The 18626-nt window shown below is 37.7% G+C and overlaps 1 protein-coding gene across 1 annotated transcript; it reads left to right on the top strand.

Annotated features, from left to right (window-relative positions):
* Positions 1-1271: 1271 nt before the first annotated feature.
* On the top strand, positions 1272-7412 carry LOC144639064 (uncharacterized; the record flags this gene model as incomplete). Its single annotated transcript, XM_078498323.1, has 5 exons — positions 1272-1353; positions 1598-1640; positions 1889-2071; positions 2567-2627; positions 7226-7412. Coding segments are annotated over exons 1-5 (480 nt in total), but the record flags the coding sequence as incomplete, so codon positions are not given.
* Between the last annotated feature and the right edge of the window lie 11214 nt (positions 7413-18626).

Below are 18626 nucleotides of genomic sequence, written 5' to 3'. Positions count from 1 at the left end.
ATGCCATCATAAAAATCAATAACATTGATTTTCACATAAACAGTGAGTCGTCTGAGTTGTTATTACATCTGGAAATAAACATCACTAAGACAGCTGCGAGCACATACGAGGTGATGTTCGGATGATGTGATGTGGAATAAGAGGATGTGTTCATAACTTTGATTACCCTTTATGAAAAGTTTCAAAATTATAACGAAAACCATTTATGCAGCTACAGTTTCAACGTTAAAGAGGAAAGGTAAAAATAGTATTGTTTGTTGTACAAACTGTTTATTATCATTTTTGCTTTATTGCTAGGGAATTAATTTTTTGCACTCGTTCCAGCAAAATGTTTTCTGCATGGAAAACATGTGTAAGAGTAATAGTAAAGATTAAAGCGTGTCCAATATCACTAACAAAACATTATTCCGGAAATTAAAAGAAAACTTTAAGACATAGTTACTAAAGACTTGCTCGTCGAACCTTTAAGAACCCATAACATAAGTTACATAACTGCGTCTCCTCAAATTACTTCCATGTTTGTGGGTAAGTTTAGATAAGTTAAAATTTTGAGAACAGGCGAAGTTCGAACGCTGAGATGGTGTTGGTCCCGGATCGCGAGGTTTGGGGCTAAAGTCAGGCGAAAGTATTTAAATACTTATGTTTTGACACAATAATACAAAAGTTTGTATTAAGCGGGTGTCCGTAGAGCGGTGTTCTACTGTATAGCTGAATAAAAAAATCCGGCAGCATGGTTTAAACTGTTTTATCGTACGTTATCCCAGTATATACTGTTCCAGTAAAACTTAAAACAACAAGAGACCGCAAACGATAACGCTGCTAACGAAGAATCTACTTAGAGATCTAATCAGCAAATATATAAAATAATGACAAACAATACTGCAAGGCGGATCATACTACATGAAAAGTAGACTTTGCGAGACACCGCCACGAATGGAACCGATACAGCAGGATTGCAACCACAGACAGCTGTTTCGTCCTTATTGGGACTGTCCGCGGTTGCAATCCTGCAATCTTGTTTGTCATTATTCTGTTCCAACTCTTGTTCGTTATCTTTTTTGCAGAATGAATAAGATCTTAGCGTTAATTTGGTTGCCTTTTGTCGCTGGATGCAGAATGACAAAGTTTGTTAAAGAAGAAGGCGTGTCCCTACAGAATCACGTGATAGCAACTATGAATGCCGCTGACCCAATTAAATGTCGCTGGGATTGTGTGGACACACAAATGTGTTTTTCTATTAACGTGCGAAAACTACCAACAGGACGGGTCACGTGTGAGCTGAACAATTCTAGTAAAACCGCTGATCCACAAGATTTGATACCAAGCGCCGGAAGTCAGTATCAACAAATGGCGGTGAGCTGATCACTTCTGGTCTCAAAATATTAATTCTCCTTAGATATATCATACATTTTAAAAATAAGTTTCAGAATTTATTGGTTTATCAGCACAATATTGTCTAGTTGATGTTGCTATGGAACTGAATCCTTAATCATTGAATGTTTGAGCTCGGACTTTGGAGGAAAGCTGTTTCGAGTTTTTTTTTTTAAAACTTTCAAGCAAGAGTGTTTGAAATTTTGTTTGTTTATTTCAATTTCAGGAAGTTGAACATTGTACAGCAGAGTACTGTATCTACAAGGACGGTAAGATGTTTTTATATTACTGCCATCCTAAAGGGCCTGCATGTGCACAGTAATGTGCAAAACTATTTTGCCGGCAGAAACCCCAAAATATTAGCGTCTCACTCATGTATTTCAGTTTATAAATATTTCTGAACTTAGCACGATTCCAGACCAAATTACTAATTAATTACCTTAAATCTTAACTTTAAAAGGCAAAACCATTTGCAATACAGAAGTAAATAACTAAAATTATTTGTTTGCTAATACAGTTCTTCCGGATGGCTGGTATAGATTTGGTTCCAAACTCCTTAAATTATTTCCCGAGAGAAAGACCTGGGAACAAGCAAGGAATTCTTGTCAGTCGATTGGTGGAGATCTGGTGTCAATCAACCACGAGGAGGAAAATAAGTTTATTTCTCAGTTACTTGAGCAAACTGAAACAAACAAAACGGGTTAGTATATGATCGTATATGGCACCATGTGTGAATAATGGAATGGAAAATTTAATCTAATATTAATTATAACAAAAGGCCTTATCCAGTTAGCTGGTTATGACAAGACAGGTAAAAAGGTGAAGGTAAAGTCTGCGTTTGAGCCTCGTGGCCCACTGGGTCGGAGCTTATCCTGATTTTTGTAGCATGAAGGGACTAGGAGTATTACTACTACACCCTGGATGGGATGTTAGTCCATCACAGGGTTACCTCCTTCCATTAATTTTGCCGATATTAACAGACTTGCTTTTTTTCTAAAAAAAGTTAAGGAAACAAACCAGACTATATGTCACTGGATTCTGGATAAATATATATAGAAAAAGACGCGCAAAAAACAGCGACCGCAGTTGCTTGACAATGATTTACCTGATTAAACGCATGGCTCAACTATATCATGTATATTAAGTTTAACATTATCCTTCACGGACATTTTTAATAAAATTTTACTTTAAAAAGGTAAGGACGAAAACCACATTATCGGCCACTGGACTCTGGATGGAAATGATTCTGATGTTAGGTGAGCAGAAAATATAATTTATTAATCGGGCGTGGCCGATTTATAGTTTACCCTTCGGGTCGTCCTAGAGGATAGTCTCCTGTCGGCTAAAAATGACGGGGATAGCCTGGGCCAATCGGTTTCATTTCAGTTTTGACAGTAAATCGTTGTAGGAACACTGGGTCGACTTTTGGGCTAATCTGCAATCTGGTTCTCTTCTTTGCTTCGGCGGGAGGACAGAGAAAAAAGCTTAAGGGGTAAAGTACTAATAATCACCATTGTGAAACTGTAGTTGCTTTGAAAAGTTGAAGCTATTTTTGTAAATAAAAGGGGTAACGTCATTCATGTCACGCAATGTTTTTGTGGGAAACTTTGAAACTAGACGCTTTGCTGGTTTCTACAAATAGCAGTGTGATCTGGCGGTACATTTTTTTGAGGCAGACTCCACTTTAAAACTATTTTTTATATATTTAGCAAGAAGTATGTCGATTTTCATTTCCGCACAGTTGGGCGTCAAAGTCGCCTGTCACAAAGAGTAGAATGTTTGCACAACTTGGTTTGGATATATTTTAGATTTGACTAGTGACGTTAGTAAGACACTTCTCAAGACGTCAGCAAAACATTGGCAATGTACAGTATTGGTGTGAACTTGAATGGAATTTTTTACGAGATCAGTAAAGCTATCGAATGAAAAGATGACTTGAAAATGAAAACTTCGAATAATTATAATTAAATACCAATTGAATTTTAGATGAAAAATTCCGGAAGTGACATCTGTGTTCAAAATAGGAATTTTTGTACAACTTAAAGTTCCGAAAAAAAAAGACCACATGTTTTGTAAAAAACACAGACAAACATGATCAGGAAAACAAAACAGACCAATGGGTTTTATTCACGAAAATACAACTTTCTTAAGAAAGAGTTTGTAAACAAGACAATGGAATCGAATTACATTTCACACGAAATTTGCATACATTTGAACTTGCAAAAAAGAAGTATCTCTGCCGAGACATAATAGCGAGACCTTACATTAATAATTATTGTATTCTGATCTGATTGTTATTTTTTATGCATGTAAAACTATTTGAAAGTGGTTCTCATCGATGAAAACAAAACGGTTTTTCATTCACTGCTTGAAGTATTTATAGACGTGAAAACATTCGCTTAATCAAATTACATTCTGCACGAAATATTTTGTATCCATTTGTCCCAAAACTTTGAGGAAATTGAAATCTTTGTGGACAGTACTGCATAAAAGCAGTTCATAGAATTGAATAAAAAGATAAGAGAACGATTTCGCATAACTCGTTTTTTAAATGCTAATGAGTACCATTAAATGCTTATGAGGAAGAACAATATAGATTTTTAATTTGCGTTCATACCAACGTGCCTGCCTATGTCCCAGATATGGCAAACAACACCAAACAAAAAGTGCAGTTCTTGAACCCTATTTTTAATTGCTGAACAGTCCAATCTGGCGAGAAAATTAAAATATGCTTGCAGAACTTAAAAGCAATCGGATAAGTACCAAAAAATAACAAAAAATAATGTAACAAGTGCTAAAAAATGAAAAAACAACATTTCTGAAAGCTGTGCTTCAAATGTTCAGTTTTAAGTATCGGCTGTCCACGGCTTGAATACTTATACCCTTTTAAAGAGTCTTACGCGCCTTTCGGCCAAAAATGCCGCTAACTCTACGCAGACAGGCATGAGCCAGCGTGGGTGTATGTAAAGAAATAAAAAGTGATTTCTGCAATGCTGTAGTTCAGTTCTATTTGCAAAGCCTGGTTTTCCCGCCAGATCGAACTCTTCTAAAAAAAAAAAATTCAAGTCTATTTTTCTCAAAAATGCTTTTTGTTGTGTGTGGGACATGCACGTACATGTGAACAAGAATACAGCAGCACAGAATTTTTAAACAGCAGCACGCTTATTTCATCGCACGTGATTCTCTATTGTTCTTCCTTATTAGCATTTTACCGGACTCATTAGCATATAAAAGTCGAGTTATCCGAAATCGTTCTAAGAACCATATTGATAAAGGAAATTTTTAAACTTTATTTTGGCTCATTTTGACGAAATTCAGGATTTTCAAAGACTTCTTGTAAACGGCTGTATCTTGTCTGTTTCTAACGATTTTGCTACGGTTTCGAACGAGCTAATTTTTCAACATGATATCATGGTAGCGGGCAGAAGTCGGTTCGTTCTGAATTTTTCAATACGGTATACAAGTTACAGGTCAATATACAGACCCTCTGTACAGTAAAAAACGTTTTGGGAACAAACCATTGTGAACTTATTTTCTATGTTGATCAGTAAAAATCCTTAGTACGACATCAATGTTTAACTTCAAATTCAAATTTTAAAATCACGTTAAATCTCCAATATTTCTTATTTGTCTAAATTTTACTAATCCTTTGAGAAAAACTATCGCCTCCCAGACATGGGGTTTGTTATCAAGTTCGTTAGTACGTTAATACTGCAAGGTGTATAACCTCAGAGAATTATTATCAAGTGTGTTTTGTTTTATTAGCGGTTTAGACTCTAAGGTCTTGGTATGGGAGATCAAAATTAGGGCAAATTTCTGTTATTATCTGATTGCTTGGCACAGATTAGTACGATACTGAATTGGTTAGGAAATGTAAACAAACACTCATGCTTGGTTATATCACGCAACCTTTGACTTCTGTTGTTTTCTCACAAGAACAAAACTTAAGGTGGGGTTCTACCTGAATTTGAATGGAACTTTAAGAGATTTAAAGAAGGGATTAAAGAAAAGAATGGAAACACCTCCAAACAGTTGACCCCCTCGCAAAAGCACTCCGGGTTGTCAGGAGACTGTTTGGTGTCCGTCCACCAATTTTTAACTTCAAATTCAAATTTTAAAATCACATTAAATCTCCAATATTTCTTATTTGTCTAAATTTTACTAATCCTTTGAGAAAAACTATCGCCTCCCAGACATCCCCCAAAATCGTCCAAAAATTAACAAAATACTGCAAAACAAATATATATGGGATAAGTAAAGCTTTTTTGGATTCCTTGAAACGCGGCTAAAATGGTTTTCAGTGTTTTCCAGCCCTTATACTTTGGGTTAGTACTACTATTCTTCACCAGTTGCTATTACAGTAATGGTATGAAACAAATACCTAATCATTGGTCAATAAGTTGTGATCATTTTCTTGACAAAAGTAGTTACCTGATTAGGAGTTGTATACTGTTCCATTAAAGTGTAAGGGCTGGAAAATACTGAAATGCGTCAGCCACCTAAAGCGTTGGAAAAATTGGTCTTCAGGTAAAAACCCCGTCTTTATTAAGTATTGCGAAAAGTCTGCACTTTGCTAAGTGTTACAAATTTATATTTTCTAGACGTCTAGTTTAATCGTTTATTTGTATTGTGCGAAATATATTTTTATAAATTGAGACCATTATGTCATTAAGTAATAATGCAATCTTGAAAACATTCCAGATTTTCATTATTAAATAGAAACACGAAAAATTCAAATTTGGGAAAACAAGCCTGTCAAAATGACGTTGCCATGGTGATTTCAAGTTACTGGCACAATAACTAATCCTACCAAATTAATGCGAGATACATTTTAGATAAACGCGCAAAGTTTGGCAGCGTTTGGTTGAATCTTGAAAAAGTTATAAGAATCCAAAGTCAGCGCGGGCCTCAAAAGCCCCCCCCCCCCTCCCCGGCCTGAATAGGTTTAAGTGACTGTTTTTACAGTGATTTTTACTGTACTGTACCCTGCCTTTCAAGTCAAAACAGATAGCTAATTATTAAGCGCCCGATTTTAAGCTTCTCAAGCTTCTTGTTTAGTGATCGCTTCGACAGAGAATCTCCTGGGTGTTTTACTGATCTCAGCTCAGGTATGTACTCCCTATAACGGCCTATAACGGGGGTACTCCCTATAACGGCCTATACGGGGAGGCTCCGCCCGAGAGGGGTACCTTTTTCGGGCTTCAGGTATAATATAATAATCTTAAAGCAGGGCAAATGTCATTAACATATTTAAAAAGGACTTAAAATTAAATATTTCGAACAGACGCAATTTATGGCTGTATCGTCTTAATGTATTAAGCGCTACATAAAAATGTCAAGAAAACGTCCTGTTTTGAGTATGACGAGTATATGTCGTGTCGTGTAGGTATATGAAAGGGGTATCTTTTTTTCAATAAAAGGTATACCAAAGGGGTGCCTTTTCTGTCAAAATGGTATATTAAAGAGTAAGGGGTTGGACCTCGGGGCGGAGCCTCCCCGTATAAAACTTTTTGGAGTACCCCCTGAGCTATCGGCACTCTGTGGGTCTTCGGTGGGTCAATAATTGTACTGACCTTGCTTATAATCAATGTCAGAGGGGGTGGAGACGAAACTAAATGGGAATGGAGGATATACTTCAGATGTATTGCTCTGTTGTTTTATATTAAATTAACCAGTTGCTTTCTTCGTAAACTACTTTTATAAAAACATGGGCTTTGATGGTCTCCACGTTTTATAGATCTTCATCGCCTTCACGCCATGCAGAATTTGTATACGTCATAATGAATACCTTAGTTTTGTCTAGCATTTCTTAAAACTCCTACAGAATGAGCGCTGTGTTTTATTATTTAAACAGTCTGTTCAATGGAGCGAAATACGAAAAGGAAGACGGTGTGAGTTCCTTGTACCTCGACGGATCAGGCGCGCACGCTACAACCCCAGCAGTAGACTTTGGACAGACAAGTCTCACCATGGCAAGTTGGGTTAAACTGCAGAGTCCAGTTGAACAGGTGTCATCTATCTACTCATATTGGAATGATTCAAAGCATTTTCTTTTCGACGCCTACACCTATGGGAAACTTCGTTTTAGGGTTCGAAATAATAAAGGAAAAAACCAACCCTGGCTTAAAGAAGGGTAAGGCATTCGTTTGCATCTCCCTGGTTTTAATGCAGAAAGACTGTCTCTTTGGTAGAATACGCAGGAACGAATTACTCATCGATTTTCACTGTTGCATAGGTCTCCACCAATCGACAAATGGTTTCATGTCGCGGCGGTCTGGGACAGAAACGCAAACGAGGCTTACTTGTTTCTTGATGGTCAAAAGGTTGGGACCCAGGCTGTGCCGAGCGACATATACTTCCAGGATATAAATTCCTATTCATTTTATGACATTGGACTAAAGAGGGACGTTGCTAAATCATTTAGGGGATATTTGAGAGACTTGATGATTATTGGAAGAGCTCTCACTGGTGAAGAGTTAACTAGTCTTGCAGGTCAGAATCAAAATTCAAACTAAAATTTGATATGTAAGGCTCATACAAGGTAAATGTGAATAAGGCGGAGTGAAACTGGAAAAAACTTTACTTCATACCTCGAGTTACATGTAATTGCCATTAGACGGATACATATCGAGCAATTCGACATGGACATAGTGCATTGCCATACTGTTCACATTTAAATGAGGGTTTGAATGGGGTCGCTGGTTAATCATCTCTTCCTTTGCTTCTTTCTAGGTAAATAAACAATTACCTTTGAGGTTTAAATTTCCCTCGATTTTTTTGGTAAATTTCTTTATCTCGACTTTCAAACAATTACTTTCATACACATAACATAGCTCATTTTATCTCCTTTTACGTTAAAAAAGAAGGTTTGTTTTTTTTGGTGCATTGACCATTTTCACATCTTCCATAATACACTTTGTTTGCCTCCCCCACCTCCCACCCCCCTCCCCCCCCCCCCTAAAAAAACTGCGTAGGTAATGTTTACAATTTCTCTTAGGACGACTGTATGGCCCAAGACAAATTGAAAATAATGCTTATGCAAAATTGGGAAATGTGAAAGTGGCAAATTGCAGTTTTCCGCTCTAAAGTAGAGACATCCATTCTATTATCTGTATTAATCGTTTGTAGATCCCTTTGAGTCCTTTGGTGGAGTATGGATCGGTCTGAATGACGTCACCAAAGAAGGAACTTATCGTTGGTCTGACGGTAGTCACGTGACCTTCACTAAGTGGGCTTCCAACCTACTAAACAATCAGAATGGGTACCAGGGCTGCGTGAGAATGACGGTTGATAAAGGGGCCTGGCACGACACTAGCTGTGAAAAACAACTTCCTTTTGTTTGTGAAAAGAAGACCCGAACTGTTTGTCCACTTGAACCGATCAAGTTACAAAATTGAAACTTAATAATTTTGTGTCTAGCTTTCTATAAAATCTTTTAGCTAAAAAAAATTGAAGAAATCAATCATGGTGTTAACACCAAGAGCACCTGTTGTCTAGCTGATGTCACCATAGCAACAAACACTTTTAAGTGTTTTTGGTTCTAAGTCATTGAGCAGTATAGTTTCACGTGGTGCTATTCTAGAAGGCGGTACATTAAAAAAAACTGAATTTGAAATTGCTTAAAGTTGAATTATAGTGGATTGATAACCCTGACCGTAAGAAGAGAATTGTTTGGAATAATCAAATTTCAATTTTGAACCTTGGGTGTATTTTACTATTCAAATGAAAGCCATTGAGCAGTACCTTCATGGTTTGGTGTTAACTAAATCCTAATTAGTTTTCCACCTGAGCAATAAGCTTTAACAAATTAAATGAATAAAAACAACTCAGTGAGAAACTAACTTTCAATACAAATTAAAGAATTTCGCATAAATATTAAACGAAACTATTGCGTTGTTTTTTTATAAAGTAGAATTAACTGTAGTGGACGAAACCATTGTGCGTGTCTGCCATTTAAAATGAAAGTTATTGAGCAATACAACTTTGTTACGTATTATTACATCATTATTAAACGAAGTGAAGGCGTTTGACACGCTATGAACAATATGTCTTTTAGTGGAAGAGTGGATAAAATAAATAACCCTGGTTGTAAAATAATCACAGCTCAATTGCAACGGAGAATTAACAATTTTTTTCGGGGGTTGAAGCGGAATAACTAAATCCCATCCGCTTTGGCCTGTCCAACACTCCACATTCACACCCCCCCCCTCCCCCCCCCACCCCCCCCCCCCCCCCCCTCCCCCCTCCCCTCTTCCTCCCCCTCCCCCCCCACACCCCCCCCCCCCCCCCCCCCCCCCCGCCCCCCGCCCCCTCGCGCGTCCGGCCCGTCGGCGTCCCTCCCTCCCTCCTCCATCCCCGCGGTCACAGCGCGCACCTCCTGGTGTCCGCGCCCGCGGCGCCTCACTCGACTCTGGGGGGGGGGGCCCGTCATGACGTTCCATCATTCCTACATCCAGTTCACCCCACCCGAAATTTTTTAGTTAAAATAGTAGAAATTCAAATGAATGTTTTCATGAACAAAGCTAATTATGTATTGTAATAAAGAAGTAGAGAAGACGAAACCTTTGCATCGTGTCCAGCTGCTGTTTTGCATTGAAAACTTAACTGTTGAATCGTTTGTTTTGCTTAACTTATTAGAACGCGGCATGTTATGAGCGGAACTGAAAAATGAAATTGCTTGGGAAGAATATTGAATTAGTTACCCTGGTTGTAAATAAAGAATTACGACTTTTACTTCGGAAAAATGAAATTCTGATGAAAGTGGATTTAAAATATTTAATAGTGAAGAATTAGTCACACGAACGCAATAATAACAAAATAATCGAGAATAAAATGTAAAAATAATGGAAAAATAAATACATTTTTATTCGTTCTACCCTCCCGAGATTGTTAATAATCCGTATTCTTATTTAGTCAATGCATGGACCAGCTCACCACGAGTCTCTCGTAGCTCAGTTGGTTAGAGCGCCCAACCGGTATCTGAGAGGCCATAGACTTTGTCCCACGCTCGCGTTACATTTCATATTTTCTCGTATTCTTTAAATTTACAAGTAATCATTAGAAAACAATTACTTTGATCATTTGCTCTGGGAACAAACTATCTAAGACAGCTGCGAGTCCACATATAGGTGATGTGTTGTGTTAAAAGAGAATGTGTCACAGCTTCCGAACATATCGTGAAAAGGAATATCGTAGCCGCGATGTAACTTTGAACGATTCTGTCCAAATTAACAGCACCGTAACTTTGATTACCCTTCAGTGGCCTCGAGAATCATTTATTCAGCTATCTTCGACGTTAAAAGGAAAGGTATGAAATATGTATTGTTTATTGTAAATTTCTGTCTTTCTAGGAAAGTGAATTTACACTCAATTTTTTTGAGAACGTGTACACAAGATGTGAAGCTAAGCGTCTAAAGCAGTACATTTGCAAAGATATGGGTATCCAATATCACTAGCAATGAAGAAAAGGAAAGTTGCAAAAGATATTGCTCTTGCTGCACAACGTTAACGTAAACAGCCAGTTGTTTACTTAGCCGTGCTGCTACAATCTTGAACTACAGGCGTACAAACGATTTACTTTCCGAAAAGCGTACAAACATGCACGAAGTACCTTCGCACATAGAACAACCGTAAACCGTAAAAGAATTGGTGGAGTAGATAATGTCACATCCTTTTTGACCTAGTCCATTCGTGATTGTGATCCTGACTAATGGCGGGCTTAGCTTTTTTTGTCAAGATGGAAAAAACAAACCGAAAATTGCGACGTCTAAACATGTTTTATTCGAATTTGGAGGGTTCGAGAAAATGTAAGATAAAATTAATTAATTGACTTACTTCGCGGATCTCCTCCCCTGATGAGAAATATAGCGCGGAAAACAAAGAGACAATTGTATGGTTTTAAACTAAAATACAATTTGTTGGTTATCTTTTGTAGTGTGTTAAGGTTAAGGCTGCTTAGTACGAGGTAATTCAAATAAACACTACTTGCTGCTGCCACCTTATTCTTTTTCTTTGTTTTCTTTTCGTTTTTCTTCTTTTTTCTTTTTCTTAGCTACCAGCGATTTACTTCTAAATGTGTCAGGCTTCTCCATCAATTCACTGGTGGTGATACTTGCTGTCTATTTGCAGAATGAAGTGGATAGCGTTATTTTGGTTGCCTTTCATCGCTGGATGCAGAATGACAAAGTTTGTAAAAGAAGAAAATGTGACCCTACAGAATCACGCGATCACAACTGTTTCGGCCGCTGACCCAATAAAATGTCGCTGGGACTGCGTGGACACGCCTCTGTGTTTCTCTATTAACGTGCGAAAACTACCAACAGGACGGGTCACGTGTGAGCTTAACAATTCCAGCAAAACCGCTGACCTACAAGATTTGATTCCAAGCGCCGGAAGTCAGTACCAACAAATGGCGGTGAGCTGATCACTTCCGGTCTCAAAATATCAATTCTCCTTAGTGACAACCATAAATGCAATTTGTATTTACGTTATGAGAATAAAATGGTTTATCAGCACAATATTGCCTAGTTAATATCAAAGTTTCATCAGCAGTACGTTTAAAATTCACATCGATGTTACTGGGAGTAAAAGGAACTTTATCCTTAGGGAAGTGGTCATAACAAGTGTACTCGACGAGGACCCACCTTGTGTAGGGGTAGGGGGGTAATGCAAGATACCACCTGTTTGATAAGCCAAATGGACAAAATATAAGTTTTAGAAAATGTTTTTTTTGTAATAAAGGACAGTCTATACACACTCGATACCTCGATAAAGATGACCTTTCAAAATCGACAACAACGCATTTACGTGCATTGAAATTTTGTTTGTTCATTTCAATTTCAGGAAGTTGAACATTGTACAGCAGAGTACTGTATCTACAAGGACGGTAAGATGTTTTTACTGCGATCACTATTCAAGGAGTTGTTAGTGAAGTTTGTACTGTATTGTACAAACTGTAATATAGTAATATGAATAGTAATATGACTGTATTGTCATATTACTATTCAGATACAAAACCAGTTCAAACTTTACTCAATTTTAAATCTTGGCTTTCATCTCATTAAATTTGAGGCAAACGCATTGCATTTATTTAAGATTTAAACATGCAAAACAGAAATTGAAAACTAAAATTATTTATTTTCTAATACAGCTCTTCCGGATGGCTGGTATAGATTTGGTTCCAAACTCCTTAAATTGTTTCCCGAGAGAAGGACCTGGGAACAAGCAAGGAATTCTTGTCAGTCGATTAGTGGAGAACTGGTGTCAATCAACCACAAGGAGGAAAATGAGTTTATTGCTCAATTACTTGAGCAAACTGAAACAAACACAACGGGTAAATATATGATCGTATATGACACCATGTGTGTATAATGGAACAGAAAAATTAAACTAATATTAACAAAAGGTCTTATCCAGTCAGCTGGTTCTGACAAGACAGGTAAAAAGGTGAAGGTAAAGTCTGCGCTTGAGCCTCGTGGCCCATCTTGGAGGGAGCTTGTCCCGATTTGTGTAGCATAAAGCGAATAGGATTATTTTTACTCCTCCCTGGATTGGATACTAGACCATCGCAGGGTTACTCCCTAGCATTAAATTTGCCGACACGCCTTTATACACCTCGGTGGAAAGGTTGTTACTGATTAAAAGGAAATGGCAACGGTGATAAAATAACTGCCAGCAGCTAGCATTATCAACAGACTTGCTTTGCTTTCTTTTAAAAAGGTAAAAAACCAAACGTCACTGGATTCTGGATAAATATATTAATATTTAGAAAAAGTCGCGCGAAGATCCAGCGACCGCATTGCTTGAAAAAGATTTACCTAATAAACACATGGCTCAACTCTATTAAGTTTAACATTATCCTTCACGGACATTTTTAATAAAATTTTACTTTAAAAAGGTAAGGACGGAAACCACATTATCAGCCACTGGACTCTGGATGGAAATGATTCTGATGTTAGGTGAGCAGAAAAAAAAATTATTTAGTGATCGCTTCCACGGGGATCTCCTGGGTGTTTTACTGATTTATTGGGTGTTTTGAGTCTTTGAGCTTCTTTGATGTGCTTGCCTTGTTTATAATCAATGTTGGTGCTGGTGTAAACCCAAGTTTGTAGGGGGTAGATAAAAAACTGAATAAAAAAGAAAGATACTTCAAATGTATTGCTCTGTTGTTTAAAAATAAGTTAATGAGAGAGCTTTCTTCGTGAACTACATCACTTTAATTAACATGACCTACGATGGACTCCACGTTATTTAGTTCTTCGTCGCCTTCAAGCCATGTGGAATACCGTAAAATTCCGGTTATAAGGCCCCCCTCCGCTTATAAGCCCCCCCCCCCCCCCCGCTTATAGGCCCATCAACCTGGAAACAAAAAAAATACATCCGGTTATAAGCCCCCCGGATATAAGCCCCCCTCTACCCGATGACAGTACTGAACAGGGCTAAATGTTGCTTTCTTGTGCGTTTTTAACTTAAAAACGTATTTCGATCAACACTCTCTAGGCTCGTTTCGAACCGTTTTTTTCCTTCCGCTTATAAGTCCTCCCGAATATAAAACCCTTACGAAGTTGTATAAGCCCAGGGCTTATAACCGGAATTCTACGGTATGCAAATGTCATGAATGAAACATAACTTTTTGTCTAGCATTTTTAACAATTTCTACAAAATGACCGCTGTGTTTTATTCTTTGAACAGTCTCTTCAATGGAGCGAGATACGAAAAGGAAGACGGTATGAAATCCTTGTACCTCGACGGATCAGGCGCGCACGCTACAACCCCAGCAGTGGACTTTGGAAATACAAGTCTCACCATGGCCTGCTGGGTAAAACTGCAGAATCCAGCTCACCAACCGTCGACTATTTATGGCTATTGGGAAGATCCAAATTCTTTTCTTTTCGACGCTTACGCCCATGAAAAGCTTCAATTCAAGGTGAAAAATAACAAAGGAACAAACAACCCATCGATTAAAGTGGGGTAAGGCATTTCAGATTGTGTTCGGCATTCGTTTGAAATTTGTTCAAAGTTTGACCTGAATGTTTTAAACGTTTAATCACGGACTCTTTTGCACTTCCCTGATTATTTTTTCCTTGACTACAGAAAGACTGACCTTAAAATAGAATAGAAAGAAATTAAAAAGAAATAATAACAAAGAAAGAATAACAAATCAGTTTGCTCTGTTTTACAGGTCTCCGCCAATCGACAAATGGTTTCATGCCGCAGCGGTCTGGGACAGAAACGCAAACAAGTCTCACTTGTTCCTTGATGGCGAGAAGGTTGGAACCGAGGCTGTGTCGAGCGACGCATATTTTCGGGATATAAATTTATATTCATTTTACGACATTGGACTGAAGAGAGACAACGGTAAAACGTTAAGAGGATATTTGAGAGACTTGATGATTATTGGAAGAGCTCTCACTGGTGAAGAGTTAAATAATATTGAAGGTCAGAATCAAAACTACTAACCCATAAAAAATGAAATGAATTGTAAATTTTGAAAACGGTAAAGTGAAACTGAAAAAAATACTTTATACACTTGTCACTTATCAACCTAGTAAAATGGCCCAGCTCACAACGAGTCTCTCGAAGCTCAGTTGGTTAGAGCGCACAACCGGTATCTGGGAGGCCATGGGTTCGATTCCCGTCGGGGACTCAGAATTTTTCTTTGTCCCATGCTCGTGTCATGTTGAATACTTCATCTTCAATACTTTATACACTGTTTGCATGTCTGATTGCTCTGTATCCATGGAAGCAGTGTAGTGCCACACTAATCACGTGACATGAGGGTCTGGATGGGTTCGTTGATTTATTATTTTCTCCTTTGCATCTTTTTGCGTAAATAACAAACTACTTTGAGGTTTCCCTCGATTTTGATGGTAACTTTTTTTTATTTTAACTCTCATACAACTACTTGATGCACATATAGACTCTTGGTTTTAGGCCATCGTATCTTGATTAAAAATATAACACAAACAGCGGTGATAAACATTATGAAAAATCGCATTTTTATAAACTTGACGTTTCGTATGCTAAGCTACATACATTTTCAAAAGTATGACCGTTAAAATTTTTGGCAACTATTTATATATTGTATGAAAGGGTCTGGAACCGAGACTGAGACAATTGATCTACAGCAGTAACTTAATATTTACATTTTGGTTAATAAAGTAACAACCTCTCACTGCCGACATTGGCATTTAAAGAAGGTTGTAGTTCATTAATGTATAAGGTCTCTTTAATCTTGCAGTGGAGGTCAGTTTTGCCTGACGCGAGGATTTCAAAATGATCCCATTTGATGTTATGGCCTGTGGTTTTTATGTGATCAGCAATAGCTGATTGATGGTCGCATTTAGTGAGGGCCTTAAAGTGTCCAGTTTTTCTGTCATGCAATCGTCGTTTTGTTTGATGCACATGTCAAAGCATAATTTATCTCCTTCTACTTAAAAAAGGTTTAGTTTGTTTGTTGCATTGCAATTGTCCATGGCCACTCAAAAGTAACTTGATTGTCTCATTCAATTGTGTATAAATCGTTTGCAGATTCATTTGGTGGAGTGTGGCTCGGTCTGAATGACGTCGCCACGTAAGGAACGTTCCGTTGGCCTGACGGTAGTCACGTGACCTACACTAAGTGGGCTTCAAACCAACCAGATAACCAGAATGTCTACCAGGACTGCGTGAGAATGACAGTTGATGAAGGGGCCTGGGACGACACTAGCTGTGGAAAACAACTTCCTTTTGTTTGTGAAAAGGATAACTGAAATAAATGGTTTTCTCAACTTAAACTAACGGAAGAGAAAGGGCAGAATTTTAACTTTATTGTTTTCTCTAAGGTTTTCTGAACCTTATTTTTTGAGTTTCTCTATGTAGAAAATAGATGACATTTGACACAATTGTATGAAAAAAAAACAAGAACCCCTGCATTCTAGGTGATATCACTATAGTAACACCATACCACACCATACCACCTGATTTGGTTGCTAAGTCAAAAGGATGAAATCGAAGGGCGTCACTATCCAATTATTTGATGTAGTGGTTTAATAGCCCTGTAGATAAAATAAAAGCCTCAAGTGCGTATAATTTTAACAAGATTACAGCTATTGAGCAGTATTTTCACGTGTTTTTGTATATATTGCTGTAGAAGGAGGGTGTGAATGTGGTTAACGACTAGCGACAAAGGGCGAAAAATATGACTGACCACCGACAAAGCAATAAAATTTTAACTAACTATCGACATGAGGACCCTCCAATTCATACCCGACTAGCGACAAAGGGCGAAAAATATAACTGGCAACCGGCAAAGTAAGAAAATTTTAACCGACGCGTGTGATCTTTCAAACAGAAATAACAAACTGTATCCCCGGGAGGGACTCCCATATGAAAGGGACGAGGATGCTTTTAGGAAAACTTTCACTAAACCTTTAAAGGAAACAAATCTGGGCCCTTACTCAGGCTTTTTGAACCAATAAAACAAATCATTTGTCATGCCTTATCGATGAAACCAAAATCCATAGTTTACACTCCTAGGCGAGATGGTGAGCATCTCCGTCCCATCCATATAGGAGTCCCATCTCCCGGACTGTAACCTCAGATGTTGTTAACTAAATCTTTTTTTTAGCTTTGCACGTGGGAATCCTTAAGAGTTAAGGTGGCATTGTAGTTAGAATTTCACTTGATAATAAACGATTTCGAAGCTAATGCGTTGTTTTTAATAAACTAGAATAAAGAAGTGGACAAAACCCTTTTTGTGTCACCACTTGAAATGAGAGTTACTGAACAATAAGTTCATGTGTGCTGCTGTTTGTAAATTAAATTTTCATTTGTTTGTTTCATAAACTAAATTCTGCATGAAAATTAAATGAGGTGATCGAATAAAGTAGGGCTGACGTTAAGAATAAAACTGAATACAGTTAACTTTTACTATAACTAACTAATTCGGGGGGGACCACAATTTGGTGTCCGCAGTAGAGAAAGTCCATAGAAGCCGGAGTTATTTTCAGTAATTCTTAATTGTTCGCCGGGACTTCAACTGCTGTCCGTAATAACAGGGTGTCTATTAAATGAAATTGTTTGGAACAGAATCATGGATTTAACCCGGTTCGCAGAGAAAGAAAAATGTGTTTTTCTTTGGAATGAAATTTTGAATACGGACTTAGAATAGCCAGTAGGGAATAATTGAGTTTCACAAACTAAGGAAAATAATAGAATAAGCGGGTAATGAAATAGTAAACACTTTTTTATTCCTTCGAACCCTCCGACTCCCCTCTTGTGCTTGACCGTATTCTTTGAACGAGTAAGTTATTGTTTTGATTTTTAGAAAAACAGTAAGCCATCATTAGATCTGGGAACAAATTAACTAAGACAGCTGTGAGTCCACATACAAGATGATGCGATGGGTAATAACAGGATGTTTCACAGCTTCTGAACATATTGTTGAACGGAATCGTAGCATATAAATGAATGTATCAGTCTTGAGAAAACTCAGTACAAGTCATGCAAAAGAAAATAGAAGAAGAGCTCTGTATCTGTGATTAACTTTGTTGTGAAGTTTAAAATTATCACAAGAAGCATTGAGTTTCATGCAGCTACATTTTAAACACTGACGAGGAAAGGTATAAAACACTTTGTATATATTGTTTGTTTTTATTTTTGCCGTTGCTTGGGAATTTCTTTTTGCACTCACTCCAGCAATATGTTTTAAAACATTCGTAAAATTTGTGTAGCTGAGAGTTTATAAGCACCAATGACAAGGTAATGCATGTTTCTAAATAAAAAATGGAAGTTTGCTGAAAACCAAGCTCGTCGAGCCCCAACAACTGAACAGAAGCTCTTGAAATTTTATTTTGTTATTGTTACTTCCAAAGAAATGGTGTTGATCTCCACATTGCTCCACATCGAAAGGTGTGGGATTTGAGTCCGATCAAGTTCTTTTACACTGAGGTGATAGTAAAAAGGCGAAAATGTACGGCAAACCCAACTCCCCCGCTAGGAGACGCAAAAAGATAAACTACGCGACTACAAGACAAAATTGTTTGGTTTCCGCGGGTAAAAATATTTTAGCTTGTTAACCATCCCCATAAAGTGTATCAAAATGTTTTAAGGTGACAGTTAAAAGACTGTGTCACGTACTTGAGCAATGCAAAATTAACACATGAGATATTGGCCGGCACCAAATTGAGTAAAATATTTCGCAGCAAGTACAACAGAAGATATGGATGGAAAAAAATAACCAACTGCTAGGCTGAACAGTTTTCGAAGTTAATCTC

The sequence above is a fragment of the Oculina patagonica genome, chromosome 14, assembly GCF_052425735.1.
Source record: "Oculina patagonica isolate OP01 chromosome 14, crgOcupat, whole genome shotgun sequence".
In the NCBI taxonomy this organism is placed as follows: Eukaryota; Metazoa; Cnidaria; class Anthozoa; order Scleractinia; family Oculinidae; genus Oculina; species Oculina patagonica.
This window is presented reverse-complemented; position numbering and strand designations above follow the sequence as displayed.